This window comes from Oncorhynchus nerka, unplaced genomic scaffold (assembly GCF_034236695.1).
Source record: "Oncorhynchus nerka isolate Pitt River unplaced genomic scaffold, Oner_Uvic_2.0 unplaced_scaffold_1375, whole genome shotgun sequence".
NCBI classification, from domain to species: domain Eukaryota; kingdom Metazoa; phylum Chordata; class Actinopteri; order Salmoniformes; family Salmonidae; genus Oncorhynchus; species Oncorhynchus nerka.
Window position 1 is genome coordinate 53744 of NW_027039979.1, and position 23539 is coordinate 77282.

Genomic DNA, 23539 nt, shown 5'->3' on the forward strand with positions numbered 1-23539 from the left:
GGTGTCTGTATATAGCCTTGCTACTAACAGGTGTCTGTATAGAGCCTTGCTACTAACAGGTGTCTGTATGGAGCCTTGCTACTAACAGGTGTCTGAATAAAGCCTTGCTACTAACACGCAAACACACACACACACACACACAACTTTTTTTTGACACCATTGGTTAGAGCCTGTAAGTAAGCAGATCTACTACACCTGTTGTATTAGGCGCACGTGACAAAAAAACTTTTGAGACTACACCTAATCTATACAGACTACACCTAATCTATACAGACTACACCTAATCTATACAGACTACACCTAATCTATACAGACTACACCTAATCTATACAGACTACACCTAATCTATACAGCACCAATAGACCTGGGACAACAGACTACACCTAATCTATACAGACTACACCTAATCTATACAGACTACACCTAATCTATACAGACTACACCTAATCTATACAGACTACACCTAATCTATACAGACTACACCTAATCTATACAGACTACACCTAATCTATACAGACCACACCTAATCTATACAGACTACACCTAATCTATACAGCACCAATAGACCTGGGACAACAGACTACACCTAATCTATACAGACTACACCTAATCTATACAGACCACACCTAATCTATACAGACTACACCTAATCTATACAGACTACACCTAATCTATACAGCACCAATAGACCTGGGACAACAGACTACACCTAATCTATACAGCACCAATAGACCTGGGACAACAGACTACACCTAATCTATACAGACTACACCTAATCTATACAGACTACACCTAATCTATACAGACTACACCTAATCTATACAGACTACACCTAATCTATACAGACCAACAGACTAATCTATACAGACTACACCAATCTAGACTACACCTAATCTATACAGACTAGCACCAATAGACCTGGGACAACAGACTACACCTAATCTATACAGCACCAATAGACCTGGGACAACAGACTACACCTAATCTATACAGACTACACCTAATCTATACAGACTACACCTAATCTATACAGACCACACCTAATCTATACAGACTACACCTAATCTATACAGCACCAATAGACCTGGGACAACAGACTACACCTAATCTATACAGACCACACCTAATCTATACAGACTACACCTAATCTATACAGCACCAATAGACCTGGGACAACAGACTACACCTAATCTATACAGACTACACCTAATCTATACAGACCACACCTAATCTATACAGACTACACCTAATCTATACAGACTACACCTAATCTATACAGACTACACCTAATCTATACAGCACCAACAGACTACACCTAATCTATACAGCACCAACACAGACTACACCTAATCTATACAGCACCAACAGACCTGGGACAACAGACTACACCTAATCTATACAACACCAACACAGACTACACCTAATCTATACAGACTACACCTAATCTATACAACACCAACAGACTACACCTAATCTATACAGCACCAACAGACCTGGGACAACAGACTACACCTAATCTATACAACACCAACACAGACTACACCTAATCTATACAGCACCAACAGACTACACCTAATCTATACAACACCAACAGACTACACCTAATCTATACAGACTACACCTAATCTATACAGACTACACCTAATCTATACAACACCAACAGACTACACCTAATCTATACAGACTACACCTAATCTATACACACTACACCTAATCTATACAGACTACACCTAGGAAAAATGTTTGAAATTGTTGCTCTTACTGGGGAAAACGGTGCTATCTATACAGACTACACCTAATCTATACAGACTACACCTAATCTATACAGCACCAACACAGACTACACCTAATCTATACAGCACCAACACAGACTACACCTAATCTATACAGCACCAACAGACCTGGGACAACAGACTACACCTAATCTATACAACACCAACAGACTACACCTAATCTATACAACACCAACAGACTACACCTAATCTATACAGACTACACCTAATCTATACAGACTACACCTAATCTATACAACACCAACAGACTACACCTAATCTATACAGCACCAACAGACCTGGGACAACAGACTACACCTAATCTATACAGAATACACCTAATCTATACAGCACCAACAGACTACACCTAATCTATACAGACCACACCTAATCTATACAGCACCAACAGACCTGGGACAACAGACTACACCTAATCTATCCCTGTGTTGTCTGTTCTTGTTTCCAGGGCTGTCTGATTCTGAGTGATGAGCTGAACCACACCTCGCTGATCTTGGGGGCCAGGTTGTCAGGGGCAACTATTTGGGTGTTTAAGCACAACAGTAAGTAGACATACTCTCAAACTAAAGTACTCAATCACAACACATCTCTCTGCTCAAACCCCAAACCATCTCTCTGCTCAAATCCCAACACATCTCTCTGTTCAAACCCCAACACATCTCTCTGTTCAAACCCCAAACCATCTCTCTGCTCAAATCCCAACACATCTCTCTGTTCAAACCCCAACACATCTCTCTGTTCAAACCCCAACACATCTCTCTGCTCAAATCCCAACACATCTCTCTGTTCAAACCCCAACACATCTCTCTGCTCAAACCCCAACACACCTCTCTACTCAAACTCCAACACACCTCTCTGCTCAAACCCCAACACACCTCTCTACTCAAACTCCAACACACCTCTCTGCTCAAACCATCTCTCTGCTCAAACCCCAACACATCTCTCTGCTCAAACCCCAACACATCTCTCTCTGTTTTGTGGTGGAAGACTCATTCTGATTGGCTGGTCCAGGCTCCCCATTAGCTGGCCCTATGCCCTTCCAGGCCATCCATGGCTGGTCCAGGCTCCCCATTAGCTGGCCCTATGCCCTTCCAGGCCATCCATGGCTGGTCCAGGCTCCCCATTAGCTGGCCCTATGCCCTTCCAGGCCATCCATGGCTGCACCCCTGCCCAGTCATGTGAAATCCATGGATTGGGGCCTAATTTATTTATTTCAATTGACTGCTTTCCTCATATGAACTGTAGGAAAATGTTTGAAATTGTTGCACGTTGGGTTTATATTCTGGTTCACTGTAGACACCTCACATCTCTTAGAGGAAAACGGTGCTATCCTCTCCCCAGGTGTCCAATGTGTTCTTTGTTCGGCTGGGTGATGTTGTTGGGTAGAAACATGGTTGAGATTGGCACTTTATTACCTATGGTTTTGACCAGGGCTCTGTAGGGAACAGGGTGCCTTTCAGGACTCAGCCGTCATCTCCCTCTCAGTACTTTATTACCTATAGTTTTGACCAGGGCTCTGTAGGGAACAGGGTGCCTTTCAGGACTCATCTCCCTCTCAGTACTTTATTACATATGGTTTTGACCAGGGCTCTGTAGGGAACAGGGTGTCTTTCAGGACTCATCTCCCTCTCAGTACTTTATTACCTATGGTTTTGACCAGGGCTCTGTAGGGAACAGGGTGTCTTTCAGGACTCAGCCGTCATCTCCCTCTCAGTACTTTATTACCTATGGTTTTGACCAGGGTTCTGTAGGGAACAGGGTGCCTTTCAGGACTCAGCCGTCATCTCCCTCTCAGTACTTTATTACCTATAGTTTTGACCAGGGTTCTGTAGGGAACAGGGTGCCTTTCAGGACTCATCTCCTGTAATCTCCCTCTCAGTACTTTATTACCTATGGTTTTGACCAGGGCTCTGTATTACCTATGGTTTTGACCAGGGCTCTGTATTACCTATGGTTATGACCAGGGCTCTGTAGGGAACAGGGTGCCAGTAGACAAGACAGATGAGTTTATCTGACGCCTGCTGTAAACCCCGGTCTGTAATCTGATTGGTACAAGCAGACTGTAATGTGCTCTGATTGGTACGAGCAGACTGTAATGTGCCCTGATTGGTACAAGCAGACTGTAATGTGCTCTGATTGGTACAAGCAGACTGTAATGTGCCCTGATTGGTACAAGCAGACTGTAATGTGCTCTGATTGGTACAAGCAGACTGTAATGTGCTCTGATTGGTACAAGCAGACTGTAATGTGCTCTGATTGGTACAAGCAGACTGTAATGTGCCCTGATTGGTACAAGCAGACTGTAATGTGCCCTGATTGGTACAAGCAGACTGTAATGTGCCCTGATTGGTACAAGCAGACTGTAATGTGCTCTGATTGGTACAAGCAGACTGTAATGTGCACTGATTGGTACAAGCAGACTGTAATGTGCCCTGATTGGTACAAGCAGACTGTAATGTGCCCTGATTGGTACAAGCAGACTGTAATGTGCCCTGATTGGTACAAGCAGAACCAGTTAATTAAGGGGGCTGCCCTCGGGGCCTCAGAGCAGCCTCACAGCAGACCTCTCCCCGCAGGGACTCTGACTGAGCTGAAGCCTCAGGCACCAGCTGACCCCCCCACTACCATATCTCTCCTTCATCCATGTCCATCCAACACTAGACTGAGTGAAACACAAGGCTGAGATTCAATACGGTTTACACATGGGTCTACTACTGAAGTGGACATTTGTTACAGTTCAGTCTGTCAGCAATGGAACTTTTTTTAAATTATTATATATACCACAATGTTTACAATGTGTGCTTCACAACGCCACACAACACCACACAACACCCCACAACGCCCCACAACACCCCACAACGCCCCACAACACCCCACAACACCACACAACGCCCCACAACACCCCACAACGCCCCACAACACCACACAACACCACACAACGCCCCACAACACCACACAACGCCCCACAACACCACACAACGCCCCACAACACCCCACAACGCCCCACAACACCACACAACGCCCCACAACACCCCACAACACCACACAACGCCCCACAACACCACACAACGCCCCACAACACCACACAACGCCCAACCACAACACACCACACAACGCCCCTGGCATACACAATGCCACAACACCACACAACGCCCACAACACCACACAACGCCCCACAACACCCACAACGCCCCACAACGCCCCCCACAACACCCCACACAACACCACACAACGCCCCACAACACCCCACAACGCCCCACAACACCCCCACAACGCCCCACAACGCCCCCCACAACACCCCAACGCCCACAACACCACACAACGCCCCCACAACACAACGCCTGACCCCACAACGCCCCCACCAACACCCCCCCAACACCACACACAACGCCCCACACACCCCACAACGCCCCACAACACCACACAACGCCCCCACAACACCACACAACACCACACAACGCCCCACAACACCACACAACGCCCAACACCAACGCCACACAACGCCACACAACGCCCCACAACGCCCCACAACGCCACACCAACAACGCCCCAACACCCACACCACACACCCCACAACACCACACAACGCCCCACAACACCACACAACGCCCCAACACCCACACTGGCGCCACAACACCCACAACGCCCAACACCCCAACACCACACAACGCCCCACAACACCACACAACACAACGCCCCCACAACGCCCCACAACACCACACAACGCCCACAACGCCACACAACGCCCCAACACCACACCCCACCCCAACACCACACAACGCCCCACAACACCACACAAACGCCCCACAACACCACAACGCCCACAACACCACACAACACCACACAACGCCCCACAACACCACCACACACGCCCCACAACGCCACACACGCCCACAACGCCACACACACGCCCCCACACACCACACAACGCCCCCACACACCACACAACACCACACAACGCCCCACAACACCACACAACGCCCCACAACACCAATGCACAACGCCCCAACGCCCCAAACACCACACAACGCCCCCACAACACCACACACGCCCCACAACACCACACAACGCCCACACAACGCCCCCACAATGCCCCACAACACCACACAACGCCCCACAACACCACACAACGCCACCACACAACGCCCCACAACGCCCCACACCACACAACGCCCCACAACACCACATAACACCCCACAACGCCCACAACACAACACCACACAACGCCCCAACACCACACACACAACGCCCCACAACACCACACAACGCCCCACAACACCACACAACGCCCACACACAACGCCCCACAACACCACACAACGCCACACAACACCACACAACGCCCCACAACGCCACACAATGCCCCACAACGCCCCACATGCCCCACAACACCACACAAAGCCCCACAACGCCCCACAACGCCCACAACACCACACAACGCCCCACAACACCACACAACGCCCCACAACACCACACACACACCCACAACGCCCCACCACCACACACGCCCCCAACAACGCCCCCTGACAACGCCCCCACAACAACACCACACAACACAACACCCCACAACACCACACAACGCCCCACAACGCCACACAACGCCCCACAACACCACACAACGCCCCACAACACCACACAACACACAACACCACCACACAACACCCCACAACACCACACAACGCCCACAACGCCCCCACAACGCCCCACACCACACCACACAACGCCCACAACACCACAACACCCACAACAACGCCCACGCCCACAACGCCCCACACAACGCCCCACAACACCCACAACGCCCCACACACAACGCCCCACAACGCCCAACAACCCACGCAACGCCACGCAACACCACACAACGACCCACAACGCCCCACAACGCCCAACAACACCACACAACGCCCCACAACGCCCAACAACTCCCCACAACACCACACAACGCCCCACAACGCCACGCAACACCACACAACGACCCACAACACCACACAACGCCCCACAACGCCCCACAACACCACACAACGCCCCACAACGCCCCATTGGCATTGTGATTGTGATTGAATTGGTGTGTAAAGGTTTTGATCCACTGGCCACTGTGGCAGGTAGATAAAAAATATATACCAGACACATTTTTACCAGTCAATATATATATATTCATAATTATTATCTTTTTTCTTCATAATTATTATATATATTTTTAAATGTATTAGCATGCTTTTTGTTTCAAAAACAATATATATATTACTACACAGAAATATAAACGCAACATGCAACAATGTTAAAGGTTTTACTGAGTTACATTTCATATAAGGAAATCAGTCAATTGAAATGAATTAATTAGGCCCTAATCTATGGATTTAACATGACTGGGCAGGGGCCACTGTGGAGCCAGGCCCAGCCAATCAGAATGTATTTTTCCCCACAAAAGGTGTTTTTTACAGACAGAAATTCTCCTCAGAACCCCCACCCCTCCTTTAGTGTAGAACGAAGTAATGGGGATATATTGCTGAATTTCATTTCATTTTTTTGTGACCTGCGTCTTTTAAACAATGTATGTTCAAATAAGTAATTTAGATACAATAGTAAAAACAGATTAAATAGTTCTACAACTGAGCATCAAGAATCATCCAGTCTGCCACAAAATGCTGAGTGATAGGGTTGAATTAATTATAGATCAGGTCTAAGTCTATAAAAACAAGGTGTACACATGATGTGCTCCTAAAGTAGAAATGTAAAAACTCACAAATAAATCCAGGCGAACAATGACTCAACGTTTTTATTCTGGGGAGCCGATCATTAGCTGGGACAAATATTTCCAGCAGGCCCTTTTTAAAGGGGACAGGCCGTTTCCGTGGTAACTCGGACACTCGCTTGTCTGCGACGAAGAAGAAGAAGAAGAATCTCCAACTGCGATGACTCCCGAGCAGCAACTCAAACTAACATTGGAACAACAACCAAAGTGTTTGAACAAAACGATGCGAGTAAATAATAATAAATAATAATAAAGAATAAAGTCAGACTTTTTAGTAGTGGCCTTTCAGGTTAATACGACCAACGTCTACAATGTGGTCTTTGGATAAATAAAAACAACGGTTCCCAAATGCTGTGTGTGAAAACGTGGCTGGTGAAATAGACATTCTTATCCACCAAATGACAAAATCTACCCGCATCTGGCGGGTGTTCATTTCCAGCCCTGCCCATCACCTAGTCTGAGAGGCTCGACTCGTGAAGTTGGCCTGTCTCTGCTTGTTTGTCTCTGTGTGTAGTAATCTGTGTGTCTCTCTGTGTGTGTAGGAAACTGTGTGTCTCTCTGTGTGTGTAGGAAACTGTGTGTCTCTCTGTGTGTGTAGGAAACTGTGTGTCTCTCTGTGTGTGTAGAAAACTGTGTGTCTCTCTGTGTGTGTAGGAAACTGTGTGTCTCTCTGTGTGTATGAAACTTTGTGTCTCTCTGTGTGTAGGAAACTGTGTGTCTCTTTATCTCTGTGTGTGTAGGAAACTGTGTGTCTCTCTGTGTGTGTAGGAAACTGTGTGTCTCTCTCTGTGTGTAGGAAACTGTATGTCTCTATCTCTGTGTGTGTAGGAAACTGTGTGTAGGAAACTGTGTGTCTCTCTATCTCTGTGTGTGTAGGAAACTGTGTGTCTCTCTGTGTGTAGGAAACTGTGTGTCTCTCTGTGTGTAGGAAACTGTGTGTCTCTCTGTGTGTGTAGGAAACTGTGTAGGAAACTGTGTGTGTCTCTATCTCTGTGTGTGTGTGTGTGTGTTTAGGAAACTGTGTGTCTCTGTGTGTGTGTAGTAAACTGTGTGTCTCTCTGTGTGTGTAGTAAACTGTAACTCTCTCTGTGTGTGTAGTAAACTGTGTGTCTCTCTCTGTGTGTAGGAAACTGTGTGTCTCTCTGTGTGTGTAGTAAACTGTGTGTCTCTCTCTGTGTGTAGTAAACTGTGTGTCTCTCTCTGTGTGTAGGAAACTGTGTGTCTCTCTGTGTGTGTAGTAAACTGTGTGTCTCTCTCTGTGTGTAGTAATCTGTGTGTGTCTCTCTGTGTGTGTAGTAATCTGTGTGTGTCTCTCTGTGTGTAGTAATCTGTGTGTCTCTCTGTGTGTAGTAATCTGTGTGTCTCTCTCTGTGTGTAGTAATCTGTGTGTCTCTCTGTGTGTAGTAATCTGTGTGTCTCTATGTGTGTGTAGTAAACTGTGTGTCTCTCTGTGTGTGTAGTAATCTGTGTGTCTCTCTCTCTGTGTGTAGTAATCTGTGTGTCTCTCTGTGTGTGTAGTAATCTGTGTGTCTCTCTCTGTGTGTAGTAATCTGTGTGTCTCTCTCTGTGTGTAGTAATCTGTGTGTCTCTCTGTGTGTAGTAATCTGTGTGTATCTCTAGCAGATAGACAGAGAAACAGGCTGTGGTGTAGGTACCTGTTCTTAATATTTAGATGACTTTTGGTATTTACAGTGGTACTGTGGAATAGAGTTCCATGTAGTCATGGCTCTATGTAGTACTGTGGAATAGAGTTCCATGTAGTCATGTCTCTATGTAGTACTGTGGAATAGAGTTCCATGTAGTCATGGCTCTATGTAGTACTGTGGAATAGAGTTCCATGTAGTCATGGCTCTATGTAGTACTGTGGAATAGAGTTCCATGTAGTCATGGCTCTATGTAGTACTGTGGAATAGAGTTCCATGTAGTCATGGCTCTATGTAGTACTGTGGAATAGAGTTCCATGTAGTCATGGCTCTATGTAGTACTGTGGAATAGAGTTCCATGTAGTCATGGCTCTATGTAGTACTGTGGAATAGAGTTCCATGTAGTCATGTCTCTATGTAGTACTGTGGAATAGAGTTCCATGTAGTCATGGCTCTATGTAGTACTGTGGAATAGAGTTCCATGTAGTCATGTCTCTATGTAGTACTGTGGAATAGAGTTCCATGTAGTCATGTCTCTATGTAGTACTGTGGAATAGAGTTCCATGTAGTCATGGCTCTATGTAGTACTGTGGAATAGAGTTCCATGTAGTCATGGCTCTATGTAGTACTGTGGAATAGAGTTCCATGTAGTCATGGCTCTATGTAGTACTGTGGAATAGAGTTCCATGTAGTCATGTCTCTATGTAGTACTGTGGAATAGAGTTCCATGTAGTCATGGCTCTATGTAGTACTGTGGAATAGAGTTCCATGTAGTCATGGCTCTATGTAGTACTGTGGAATAGAGTTCCATGTAGTCATGGCTCTATGTAGTACTGTGGAATAGAGTTCCATGTAGTCATGGCTCTATGTAGTACTGTGGAATAGAGTTCCATGTAGTCATGGCTCTATGTAGTACTGTGGAATAGAGTTCCATGTAGTCATGGCTCTATGTAGTACTGTGGAATAGAGTTCCATGTAGTCATGGCTCTATGTAGTACTGTGGAATAGAGTTCCATGTAGTCATGGCTCTATGTAGTACTGTGGAATAGAGTTCCATGTAGTCATGGCTCTATGTAGTACTGTGGAATAGAGTTCCATGTAGTCATGGCTCTATGTAGTACTGTGGAATAGAGTTCCATGTAGTCATGGCTCTATGTAGTACTGTGGAATAGAGTTCCATGTAGTCATGGCTCTATGTATTACTGTGGAATAGAGTTCCATGTAGTCATGGCTCTATGTAGTACTGTGGAATAGAGTTCCATGTAGTCATGGCTCTATGTAGTACTGTGGAATAGAGTTCCATGTAGTCATGGCTCTATGTAGTACTGTGGAATAGAGTTCCATGTAGTCATGGCTCTATGTAGTACTGTTGAATAGAGTTCCATGTAGTCATGGCTCTATGTAGTACTGTGGAATAGAGTTCCATGTAGTCATGGCTCTATGTAGTACTGTGGAATAGAGTTCCATGTAGTCATGGCTCTATGTAGTACTGTGGAATAGAGTTCCATGTAGTCATGGCTCTATGTAGTACTGTGGAATAGAGTTCCATGTAGTCATGGCTCTATGTAGTACTGTGGAATAGAGTTCCATGTAGTCATGGCTCTATGTATTACTGTGGAATAGAGTTCCATGTAGTCATGGCTCTATGTAGTACTGTGGAATAGAGTTCCATGTAGTCATGGCTCTATGTAGTACTGTGGAATAGAGTTCCATGTAGTCATGGCTCTATGTAGTACTGTGGAATAGAGTTCCATGTAGTCATGGCTCTATGTAGTACTGTGGAATAGAGTTCCATGTAGTCATGTCTCTATGTAGTACTGTGGAATAGAGTTCCATGTAGTCATGGCTCTATGTAGTACTGTGGAATAGAGTTCCATGTAGTCATGGCTCTATGTAGTACTGTGGAATAGAGTTCCATGTAGTCATGGCTCTATGTAGTACTGTGGAATAGAGTTCCATGTAGTCATGGCTCTATGTAGTACTGTGGAATAGAGTTCCATGTAGTCATGGCTCTATGTAGTACTGTGGAATAGAGTTCCATGTAGTCATGGCTCTATGTAGTACTGTGGAATAGAGTTCCATGTAGTCATGGCTCTATGTAGTACTGTGGAATAGAGTTCCATGTAGTCATGGCTCTATGTAGTACTGTGGAATAGAGTTCCATGTAGTCATGGCTCTATGTAGTACTGTGGAATAGTTCCATGTAGTCATGGCTCTATGTAGTACTGTGGAATAGAGTTCCATGTAGTCATGGCTCTATGTTGTACTGTGGAATAGAGTTCCATATAGTCATGGCTCTATGTAGTACTGTGGAATAGAGTTCCATGTAGACATGGCTCTATGAAATACTGTGGAATAGAGTTCCATGTAGTCATGGCTCTATGTTGTACTGTGGAATAGAGTTCCATATAGTCATGGCTCTATGTAGTACTGTGGAATAGAGTTCCATGTAGTCATGTCTCTATGTAATACTGTGTGCCTCCCATAGTCTGTTGTGGACTTGGGGACTGTGAAGAGACCTCTTGTGGCATGTCTTGTGGGATATCCACTGGTGTCTGAGCTGTGTGCCTGTAGATTAATGTTTATGTTTGTTTAGTTGCTGTCATGGTTTCTTATAGGTCAGGGCTGCCCAATCCTAGTCCTGAAGGGCCCGAAACACTTCTGGTTTGTGTTGCTACCTGGTAGTTAATTGCACTCACCTGGTGTCCCAGGTCTGAAATCAGTTCCTGATTCGAGAGAAGAAGATGAAAACCAGAAGTGGGCCTCCAGGAGCAGGATTGGACAGTCCTGCTATAGGATTGGACAGTCCTGCTATAGGATTGGACAGTCCTGCTATAGGATTGGACAGTCCTGCTATAGGATTGGACAGTCCTGCTATAGGATTGGACAGTCCTGCTATAGGATTGGACAGTCCTGCTATAGGATTGGACAGTCCTGCTATAGATGTGTATGTCGTCGGTGTGACGTTTACCACTTTACCAAATAGAGTTGATCAACACTGCCATCTAGTGGTAAAACCGTGCTAACTGCAGTATCAATCCCTTCTAGAAACCCATGCTTTTATCCAACACTTCTTACAGTGCAACAAAGTCTGGTCCCTACATAATTAAACCCACAGTCGTTCTCTTGCCAACACAGCTATATATATCCACTACTGGTAATTTCCCAGAGACCTCCACACTAGACTCAGTCAGCAAAATAAGAACAATTTGGTCAGTGCTCATGTTTGTCCTATTTCACACAAGTACAAGTGTGTATTAATACGCGTGTGTGAATTCAAAATGTTTTTTTTTTCTTCATATCCCAATTCCCCCTGAGTCACCGTCAAAAACTGTGTTCCTATTCTTCTCTATGTAGTTCACTATGTAGTCCACTATGTAGTCCACTATGTAGGGAACACTATGTAGGGAACACTATACAGGGAACACTATGTAGGGAACACTATGTAGGGAACACTATACAGGGAACACTATATAGGTAACACTATACAGGGAACACTATACAGGGAACACTATGTAGGGAACACTATGTAGGGAACTCTGGATAAGAGCGTCTGCTAAATGACTTAAATGTAAATGTAAATGTAACACTATGTAGGGAACACTATGTAGGGAACACTATATAGGGAACACTATGTAGGGAACACTATGTAGGGAACACTATGTAGGGAACACTATGTAGGGAACACTATACAGGGAACACTATGTAGGTAACACTATACAGGGAACACTATGTAGGGAACACTATGTAGGAACACTATGTAGGTAACACTATACAGGGAACACTATGTAGGGAACACTATGTAGGGAACACTATATAGGTAACACTATACAGGGAACACTATGTAGGGAACACTATGTAGGTAACACTATACAGGGAACACTATGTAGGGAACACTATGTAGGGAACACTATGTAGGGAACACTATACAGAGAACACTATGTAGGGAACACTATGTAGGGAACACTATATAGGGAACACTGTGTAGGGAACACTATATAGGGAACACTATGTAGGGAACACTATATAGGTAACACTATACAGGGAACACTATATAGGGAACACTATGTAGGGAACACTATGTAGGGAACACTATGTAGGTAACACTATGTAGGGAACACTATACAGGGAACACTATATAGGGAACACTATACAGGGAACACTATGTAGGGAACACTATGTAGGGAACACTATACAGGGAACACTATATAGGGAACACTATACAGGGAACACTATGTAGGGAACACTATGTAGGGAATAGGGTGCTATTTGGAATGGAGTCAGTATCTGCTGCAGTTATAGTTGTTATTAGCCTCATGTTGTCTTGGTACTTCCTGTTGTGGTCCATAAGAAGATGTTGTCTTGGTACTTCCTGTTGTTGTCCATAAGAAGATGTGGCTTAGGGGTTAGTTTTAGGCTTAGGGGTTAGTTGTAGGGTTAGGGGTTAGGTTTAGGCTTAGGGGTTAGTTTTAGGGTTCGGGGTTAGTTTTAGGCTTAGGGGTTAGTTTTAGGGTTAGGGCTTAGGTTTAGGCTTAGGTGTTAGTTTTAGGGTTAGGGGTTAGTTTTAGGGTTAGGGGTTAGGTTTAGGCTTAGGGGTTCGTTTTAGGGTTAGGGGTTAGGGTTAGGGGTTAGTTTTAGGGTTAGGGGTTAGTTTTAGGGTTAGGGGTTTAGGCTTAGGGGTTAATTTTAGGGTTAGGGGTTAGGGAAATTAGGATTTTGAATGGGAATCATTCGTGTGTGTGTGTGTGTGTCCAAGACATGCAGAGCCTGGAGCGTCTGTTGAGGGAGGCGGTGTGTAGTGGGCAGCCTCGGACCCACCGGCCCTGGAGGAAGGTTCTGATCATGGTGGAAGGAATCTACAGGTTAGTACACACACCTAATTATTCTCTGGGACAGTGGGCAGCTCTCTCTCTCTGTATCTCTGTCTCTCTCTCTCTCTCTCTGTCTCTCTCTCTCTCTCTGTCTCTCTCTCTGTCTCTCTCTCTGTCTCTCTCTCTCTGTCTCTCTCTCTGTCTCTCTCTGTCTCTCTGTCTCTCTCTCTGTCTCTCTGTCTCTCTCTCTGTCTCTCTCTCCCAGATGCAGACCACAAAATAATCAATAGTTTAATGAACTGGCAACACACAAACAGAGAACACAGGTATAAATACACAGGGGATAATGGGGAAGATGGGCGACACCTGGAGGGGGGTGGAGACAATCACAAAGACAGGTGAGACAGATCAGGGTGTGACAGTACCTCTAGGGGCACCACCTGACGTCCTACCTGGGCGCACACCTGGTTGACCGGGGTGTCGGCGATGAGGCCTGGGTCCAGGATGTCCCTGGCGGGGATCAAGCGGTTACCAGGGTTTGGCTCGGACCGCTGCGCCTCCCGGACCTGTTTCCCGATTCCCCAGCTGAGTGCCGTCGCCAGGCACGAGGTGGGAAGGATGGTCTCGGGCTCCGGGGTGGGAGCCGTGGGGTTATAGTGGCGATACAGGGCATCCAGCTTGACGTTCTTGGACCCCGGCCGGTAGGAGAGGGAAAAGTTGAACCAGGTTAACAGCATCTCGCCTGCCTGGAGTTGAGGCGCTTGGCGGTGCGGAGATACTCCAGGTTTTTGTGGTCGGGAAGAGAGATAGAGAGATTGGGTAATAGTGGTTATGTAATCAGGGAGAGATGGGTATTAGAGGTAATGTAACCAGAGAGACAGAGAAAGATGGTATTAGAGGTAATGTAACCAGGGAGACAGAGAAAGATGGTATTAGAGGTAATGTAACCAGGGAGACAGAGAAAGATGGTATTAGAGGTAATGTAACCAGGGAGACAGAGAAAGATGGTATTAGAGGTAATGTAACCAGGGAGACAGAGAAAGATGGTATTAGAGGTAATGTAACCAGGGAGACAGAGAAAGATGGTATTGGCGGTAATGTAACTCAGTGTATATCTCTGTGCCCTTTTCTAGTATGGAGGGGTCGGTGGTGCGTCTGCCAGACATCGTAGCCCTGAAGAAGAAGTACAAGGCCTACCTGTACCTGGACGAGGCTCACAGTATCGGGGCGGTGGGGCCGACAGGGAGGGGTGTGACAGAACTGTTTGGTCTGGACCCCTCGGACATCGACGTCATGATGGGAACGTTCACCAAGAGTTTCGGGGCTGCAGGAGGATACATCGCTGGGAAAAGGGTAGGTGGGCGTTGGGCATTCCTGGGCATCCCTGATCAATTAGATGAACTTGTCATTAGTCCTGGGTCATGTTCAGCAAGGAGAACACGTCTTGGAAAGTTTTTTTAATGTTTTGAAGCTAACTCCACTCCCCAGATTTGTAGTTAAAGACTAGGATGTGGAGACAGACAGACAGACCTAACTCCAGTCTCCAGATGTGTAGTTAAATGACTAGGATGTGGAGACAGACAGACAGACAGGCCTAACTCCACTCCCCAGATGTGTAGTTAAAGACTAGGATGTGGAGACAGACAACCTAACTCCACTCCCCAGATGTGTAGTTAAAGACTAGGATGCTGAGACAGACAGACAGACAGACAGACAGACAGACAGACAGACAGACAGACAGACAGACAGACAGACAGACAGACAGACAGACAGACAGACAGACAGACAGACAGACAGACAGACAGACAGACAGACAGACAGACAGACAGGCCTAACTCCACTCATCAGATGTGTAGTTAAACAACTAGGATGCTGAGACAGACAGACAGGCCTAACTCCAGTCCCCAGATGTGGGCTGGATTTCGGACATGTTCCTAGTTGAATTCAGTCGGAGCAAAACCCCTTCAAGGTCCTAAAGCAGAGATAGTTACCCAGCCCTAGCTAGAACCAGATGTCTGCTTGTTTCAGGGTTCATTTACCCCCCCAGGGCTGACAAAACTGATCCTGTCAACCACTAGCTGAATGAATCTACTGTTGACGTTTAGGAACAATGAGCATGACAGGCCTCACCCTTTGGGGCGGCAGGTGGTTAGAGTGTAGGGACGGTAGGTAGCCTAGTGGTTAGAGTGTAGGGACGGTAGGTAGCCTAGTGGTTAGAGTGTAGGGACGGCAGGTAACCTAGTGGTTAGAGTGTAGGGACGGTAGGTAGCCTAGTGGTTAGAGTGTAGGGACGGCAGGTAGCCTAGTGGTTAGAGTGTAGGGACGGTAGGTAGCCTAGTGGTTAGAGTGTAGGGACAGTAGGTAGCCTAGTGGTTAGAGTGTAGGGACGGCAGGTAGCCTAGTGGTTAGAGTGTAGGGACGGCAGGTAGCCTAGTGGTTAGAGTGTAGGGACGGTAGGTAACCTAGTGGTTAGAGTGTAGGGACGGCAGGTAACCTAGTGGTTAGAGTGTAGGACGGTAGGTAGCCTAGTGGTTAGAGTGTAGGACGGCAGGTAGCCTAGTGGTTAGAGTGTAGGGACGGTAGGTAGCCTAGTGGTTAGAGTGTAGGGACAGTAGGTAGCCTAGTGGTTAGAGTGTAGGGACGGCAGGTAGCCTAGTGGTTAGAGTGTAGGGACGGTAGGTAGCCTAGTGGTTAGAGTGTAGGGACGGCAGGTAACCTAGTGGTTAGAGTGTAGGGACGGTAGGTAGCCTAGTGGTTAGAGTGGAGGGACGGCAGGTAGCCTAGTGGTTAGAGTGTAGGGACGGTAGGTAGCCTAGTGGTTAGAGTGTAGGGACAGTAGGTAGCCTAGTGGTTAGAGTGTAGGGACGGCAGGTAGCCTAGTGGTTAGAGTGTAGGGACGGCAGGTAGCCTAGTGGTTAGAGTGTAGGGACGGTAGGTAACCTAGTGGTTAGAGTGTAGGGACGGCAGGTAACCTAGTGGTTAGAGTGTAGGGACGGTAGGTAGCCTAGTGGTTAGAGTGTAGGGACGGCAGGTAGCCTAGTGGTTAGAGTGTAGGGACGGTAGGTAGCCTAGTGGTTAGAGTGTAGGGACAGTAGGTAGCCTAGTGGTTAGAGTGTAGGGACGGCAGGTAGCCTAGTGGTTAGAGTGTAGGGACGGCAGCTAGCCTAGTGGTTAGAGTGTAGGGACGGTAGGTAACCTAGTGGTTAGAGTGTAGGGACGGCAGGTAGCCTAGTGGTTAGAGTGTAGGGACGGTAGGTAGCCTAGTGGTTAGAGTGTAGGGGAGGTAGGGTAGCCTAGTGGTTAGAGTGTAGGGACGGTAGGTAGCCTAGTGGTTAGAGTGTAGGGACGGTAGGTAGCCTAGTGGTTAGAGTGTAGGGACGGCAGGTAGCCTAGTGGTTAGAGTGTAGGGACGGTAGGTAGCCTAGTGGTTAGAGTGTAGGGACGACAACCTAGTGGTTAGAGTGTAGGGACGGTAGGTAGCCTAGTGGTTAGAGTGTAGGGACGGCAGGTAGCCTAGTGGTTAGAGTGTAGGGACGGTAGGTAGCCTAGTGGTTAGAGTGTAGGGACAGTAGGTAGCCTAGTGGTTAGAGTGTAGGGACGGCAGGTAGCCTAGTGGTTAGAGTGTAGGGACGGCAGGTAGCCTAGTGGTTAGAGTGTAGGGACGGTAGGTAACCTAGTGGTTAGAGTGTAGGGACGGCAGGTAACCTAGTGGTTAGAGTGTAGGACGGTAGGTAGCCTAGTGGTTAGAGTGTAGGGACGGCAGGTAGCCTAGTGGTTAGAGTGTAGGGACGGTAGGTAGCCTAGTGGTTAGAGTGTAGGGACAGTAGGTAGCCTAGTGGTTAGAGTGTAGGGACGCAGGCAGCCTAGTGGTTAGAGTGTAGGGACGGTAGGTAGCCTAGTGGTTAGAGTGTAGGGACGGCAGGTAACCTAGTGGTTAGAGTGTAGGGACGGTAGGTAGCCTAGTGGTTAGAGTGTAGGGACGGCAGGTAGCCTAGTGGTTAGAGTGTAGGGACGGTAGGTAGCCTAGTGGTTGGAGTGTAGGGACAGTAGGTAGCCTAGTGGTTAGAGTGTGTAGGGACGGCAGGTAGCCTAGTGGTTAGAGTGTAGGGACGGCAGGTAGCCTAGTGGTTAGAGTGTAGGGACGGTAGGTAACCTAGTGGTTAGAGTGTAGGGACGGCAGGTAACCTAGTGGTTAGAGTGTAGGGACGGTAGGTAGCCTAGTGGTTAGAGTGTAGGGACAGCAGGTAGCCTAGTGGTTAGAGTAGGGACGGCAGGTAGCCTAGTGGTTAGAGTGTAGGGACGGCAGGTAGTCTAGTGGTTAGAGTGTAGGGACGGTAGGTAGCCTAGTGGTTAGAGTGTAGGACGGTAGGTAGCCTAGTGGTTAGAGTGTAGGACGGCAGGTAGCCTAGTGGTTAGAGTGTAGGGACGGTAGGTAGCCTAGTGGTGGTTGAGCGTAGGGACGCCAGGTAGTCTAGTGGTTAGAGTGTAGGGACGGCAGGTAGCCTAGTGGTTAGAGTGTAGGGACGGTAGGTAGCCTAGTGGTTAGAGTGACGGTAGGTAGCCTAGGGGTTAGAGGTGAGGAGTGTAGGGTAGCCTAGTGGTTAGAGTGTAGGACGGTAGGTAGCCTAGTGGTTAGAGTGTAGGATGGCAGGTAGCCTAGTGGTTAGAGTGTAGGGACGGTAGGTAGCCTAGTGGTTAGAGTGTAGGGACGGTAGGAAGCCTAGTGGTTAGAGTGTAGGGACGGTAGGTAGCCTAGTGGTTAGAGTGTAGGGATGGCAGGTAGCCTAGTGGTTAGAGTGTAGGGACGGTAGGTAGCCTAGTGGTTAGAGTGTAGGACTCAGAGGAAGCCTAGTGGTTAGAGTGTAGGGACGGTAGGTAGCCTAGTGGTTAGAGTGTAGGGATGGCAGGCAGGTAGCCTAGTGGTTAGAGTGTAGGGACGGTAGGTAGCCTGGTGGTTAGAGTGTAGGGATGGCAGCCTAGTGGTTAGAGTGTAGGGACCGGTAGGTAGCCTAGTGGTTAGAGTGTAGGGATGGCAGGTAGCCTAGTGGTTAGAGTGTAGGGACGGTAGGTAGCCTAGTGGTTAGAGTGTAGGGACGGTAGGTAGCCTAGTGGTTAGAGTGTAGGATGGCAGGTAGCCTAGTGGTTAGAGTGTAGACGGTAGGTAGCCTAGTGGTTAGAGTGTAGGGACGGTAGGAAGCCTAGTGGTTAGAGTGTAGGACGGTAGGTAGCCTAGTGGTTAGAGTGTAGGGATGGCAGGTAGCCTAGTGGTTAGAGTGTAGGGACGGTAGGTAGCCTAGTGGTTAGAGTGTAGGGACGGTAGGTAACCTAGTGGTTAGAGTGTAGGGACGGCAACCTAGTGGTTAGAGTGTAGGGACGGTAGGTAGCCTAGTGGTTAGAGGTGTAGGACGGCAGGTAGCCTAGTGGTTAGAGTGTGGACGGTAGGTAGCCTAGTGGTTAGAGTGTAGGACAGTAGGTAGCCTAGTGGTTAGAGTGTAGGGACGGCAGGTAGCCTAGTGGTTAGAGTGTAGACCGGTAGGTAGCCTAGTGGTTAGAGTGTAGGACGGCAGGTAACCTAGTGGTTAGAGTGTGGGAATGATCAGGCAGCCTAGTGGTTAGAGAGTGTAGGGACGGCAGGTAGCCTAGTGGTTAGAGTGTAGGGACGGTGGTAGCCTAGTGGTTAGAGTGTAGGGACAGTAGGTAGCCTAGTGGTTAGAGTGTAGACCTGACAGGTAGCCTAGTGGTTAGAGAGTGTAGGGACGGCAGGTAGCCTAGTGGTTAGAGTGTAGGGACGGTAGGTAACCTAGTGGTTAGAGTGTAGGGACGGCAGGTAACCTAGTGGTTAGAGTGTAGGGACGGTAGGTAGCCTAGTGGTTAGAGTGTAGGGACAGTAGGTAGCCTAGTGGTTAGAGTGTAGGGACGGCAGGTAGCCTAGTGGTTAGAGTGTAGGGACGGCAGGTAGTCTAGTGGTTAGAGTGTAGGGACGGTAGGTAGCCTAGTGGTTAGAGTGTAGGGACGGTAGGTAGCCTAGTGGTTAGAGTGTAGGGACGGCAGGTAGCCTAGTGGTTAGAGTGTAGGGACGGTAGGTAGCCTAGTGGTTAGAGCGTAGGGACGTCAGGTAGTCTAGTGGTTAGAGTGTAGGGACGGCAGGTAGCCTAGTGGTTAGAGTGTAGGGACGGTAGGTAGCCTAGTGGTTAGAGTGTAGGGACGGTAGGTAGCCTAGGGGTTAGAGTGTAGAGGAGGTAGGGTAGCCTAGTGGTTAGAGTGTAGGGACGGTAGGTAGCCTAGTGGTTAGAGTGTAGGGATGGCAGGTAGCCTAGTGGTTAGAGTGTAGGGACGGTAGGTAGCCTAGTGGTTAGAGTGTAGGGACGGTAGGAAGCCTAGTGGTTAGAGTGTAGGGACGGTAGGTAGCCTAGTGGTTAGAGTGTAGGGATGGCAGGTAGCCTAGTGGTTAGAGTGTAGGGACGGTAGGTAGCCTAGTGGTTAGAGTGTAGGGATGGCAGGTAGCCTAGTGGTTAGAGTGTAGGGACGGTAGGTAGCCTAGTGGTTAGAGTGTAGGGACGGTAGGTAGCCTAATGGTTAGAGTGTTGAACTTGTAACCGAAAGGCTGCAAGATCGAATCCCCGAGCTGACAAGGTACAAATCTGTCATTCTGCCCCTGAACAAGGCAGTTAACCCACTGTTACTAGGCCGTCATTGAAAATATGAATTTGTTCTTAACTGACTTGCCTAGTTAAATAAAGGTAAATTTAAAAAAAAATTAAAAAACTCCTGCCTCACTACAACACGGTCTCTTTACAGTTAGTTGCAGTTAGTTGCTACACTGGTATCCCAAAAGTCTTCCTGTTGTATTCAGTCTTCAGATGGCTGAGGAACAGTGACAGAAATGGTTTTCAGGCTCACATTGTGTCACAAGAGCTCCCTCTACATTATGGTCTTATGTCATTTGAGAACAGTTGACTAAGTCAGTGGGTCTCAGTTCTCTCCTCAGGGACCCACAGCTGTTCCAGAGGGTCTCAGTTCTCTCCTCAGGGACCCACAGCTGTACCAGAGGGTCTCAGTTCTCTCCTCAGGGACCCACAGCTGTACCAGAGGGTCTCAGTTCTCTCCTCAGGGACCCACAGCTGTACCAGAGGATCTCAGTTCTCTCCTCAGGGACCCACAGCTGTACCAGAGGGTCTCAGTTCTCTCCTCAGGGACCCACAGCTGTACCAGTGGGTCTCAGTTCTCTCCTCAGGGACCCACAGCTGTACCAGTGGGTCTCAGTTCTCTCCTCAGGGACCCACGGCTGTTCCAGAGGGTCTCAGTTCTCTCCTCAGGGACCCACAGCTGTTCCAGAGTGTCTCAGTTCTCTCCTCAGGGACCCACAGCTGTACCAGAGGGTCTCAGTTCTCTCCTCAGGGACCCACAGCTGTACCAGAGGATCTCAGTTCTCTCCTCAGGGACCCACAGCTGTACCAGAGGGTCTCAGTTCTCTCCTCAGGGACCAACAGCTGTACCAGAGGGTCTCAGTTCTCTCCTCAGGGACCCCCCAGCTGTACCAGAGGGTCTCAGGTCTCTCCTCAGGGACCCACAGCTGTACCAGAGGGTCTCAGTTCTCTCCTCAGGGACCCACAGCTGTACCAGAGGGTCTCAGTTCTCTCCTCAGGGACCCACAGCTGTACCAGAGGATCTCAGTTCTCTCCTCAGGGACCCACAGCTGTACCAGAGGGTCTCAGTTCTCTCCTCAGGGACCAACAGCTGTACCAGAGGGTCTCAGTTCTCTCCTCAGGGACCCCCCAGCTGTACCAGAGGGTCTCAGGTCTCTCCTCAGGGACCCACAGCTGTACCAGAGGGTCTCAGTTCTCTCCTCAGGGACCCACAGCTGTACCAGAGGGTCTCAGTTCTCTCCTCAGGGACCCACAGCTGTACCAGTGGGTCTCAGTTCTCTCCTCAGGGACCCACAGCTGTACCAGAGGGTCTCAGGTCTCTCCTCAGGGACCCACAGCTGTACCAGAGGGTCTCAGGTCTCTCCTCAGGGACCCACAGCTGTACCAGAGTGTCTCAGTTCTCTCCTCAGGGAGCCACAGCTGTACCAGAGGGTCTCAGTTCTCTCCTCAGGGACCCCCCAGCTGTACCAGAGGGTCTCAGTTCTCTCCTAAGGGACCCACAGCTGTACCAGAGCTACCACACCTGATTCAACTAGACAATTATTAACACAATAATAACACCTAGAGTTTACAAGATAACATTATGGTTAAACAGAATAAATCCCTGTACGGTTCTATAGTACAAAATTATCTACAAAGAAACTTTAATATTGAGAAAGGTTTTTTACAGAACCATTCTTTATAGAACCTTAGGAAAGTTTTTTTTTATAGAACCTTAGGAAAGGGTTCTTTATAGAACCTTAAGAAAGGGTTCTTTATAGAATCTTAGGAAAGTTTTTTTTATAGAACCTTAGGAAATGTTTCTTTAAAGAACCTTAGGAAAGGGTTCTGTATAGAACCTTAGGAAATTGTTATTTATAGATTCTTAGGAAAGGGTTCTTTATAGCACCAAAAAGGGTTCCGCTATGGATAGAAGCACAATATATAGAACCATTTTTTGTGTGTGTGTGCCTGCGTAGCCACTCCCACAGTGTGTAATGTTGCCCTGTGATTGGTCTGTATTACAGGAGCTGGTGGACTACCTGCATAGCCACTCCCACACTGTGGTGTATGCCTTGGCCACATCTCCCATCACATATATACAGTACGTGTATTCATGGCTCTAATGTTATAAACTGTACTCTCTCGCTCTTCTCTCTCTCTCACTCTTCTCTCTCTCGCTCTCCCTCTCTCCCTCTCTCACTCTTCTCTCTCCCTCCCTCTCGCTCTCTTTCTCTCCCTCTCTCACTCTTCTCTCTCCCTCCCTCTCACTTTCTTTCTCTCTCTCTCTCTTTCTCTCCCTCTCTCACTCTTGTCTCTCTCTCCCTTCCTCTTGCTCTCTCTCTCTCTCTCTCTCTTTCTCTCCCTCGCTCGCTCTCTTTTAGGAGCTGGTCGACTACCTGCGTAGCCACTCCCACAGTGCGGTGTACGCCTCGGCCATGTCTCCTCCCGTCACAGAACAGATCCTGAGAGCCATGAAATGCATCATGGGGCTGGATGGAACCACCGTGGGTAAGCTCCCAGAACCTCCCTTTAGTCCCTCAGCCCTTATCATGTGTCCAACAAATGTTCCCAGCTTTCTCTCTCTCTGTCTCTGTTTCTCTCTGTTTCTGTCTCTCTCTCTCTCTCTGTTTCTATCTCTCTCTGTGTCTCTCTCTGTGTCTGTCTCTCTCTCTGTTTCTGTCTCTCTCTCTCTGTGTCTCTATCTCTGTGTCTGTCTCTATCTCTGTGTCTGTCTCTATCTCTGTGTCTGTCTCTCTCTCTGTTTCTGTCTCTCTCTCTGTTTCTGTCTCTCTCTCTGTGTCTGTCTCTATCTCTGTGTCTGTCTCTATCTCTGTGTCTGTCTCTCTCTCTGTTTCTGTCTCTCTCTCTCTGTTTCTGTCTCTCTCTCTCTGTTTCTGTCTTTCTCTATGTGTGTGTCT

At 47.8% G+C, this 23539-nt stretch overlaps 1 protein-coding gene across 1 annotated transcript in view; it reads left to right on the top strand.

Moving 5' to 3' along the window:
• Nucleotides 1-23539, top strand: part of LOC135568860 (serine palmitoyltransferase 2-like) — a 113171-nt gene that overhangs the window by 50658 nt on the left and 38974 nt on the right. The window contains exons 4-7 of the mRNA XM_065015640.1: nucleotides 2239-2332; nucleotides 13938-14043; nucleotides 15126-15345; nucleotides 23003-23129. Of these exons, the coding sequence (XP_064871712.1) occupies nucleotides 2239-2332; nucleotides 13938-14043; nucleotides 15126-15345; nucleotides 23003-23129 (547 nt within the window). The remainder of the gene's footprint in view (nucleotides 1-2238; nucleotides 2333-13937; nucleotides 14044-15125; nucleotides 15346-23002; nucleotides 23130-23539) is intronic.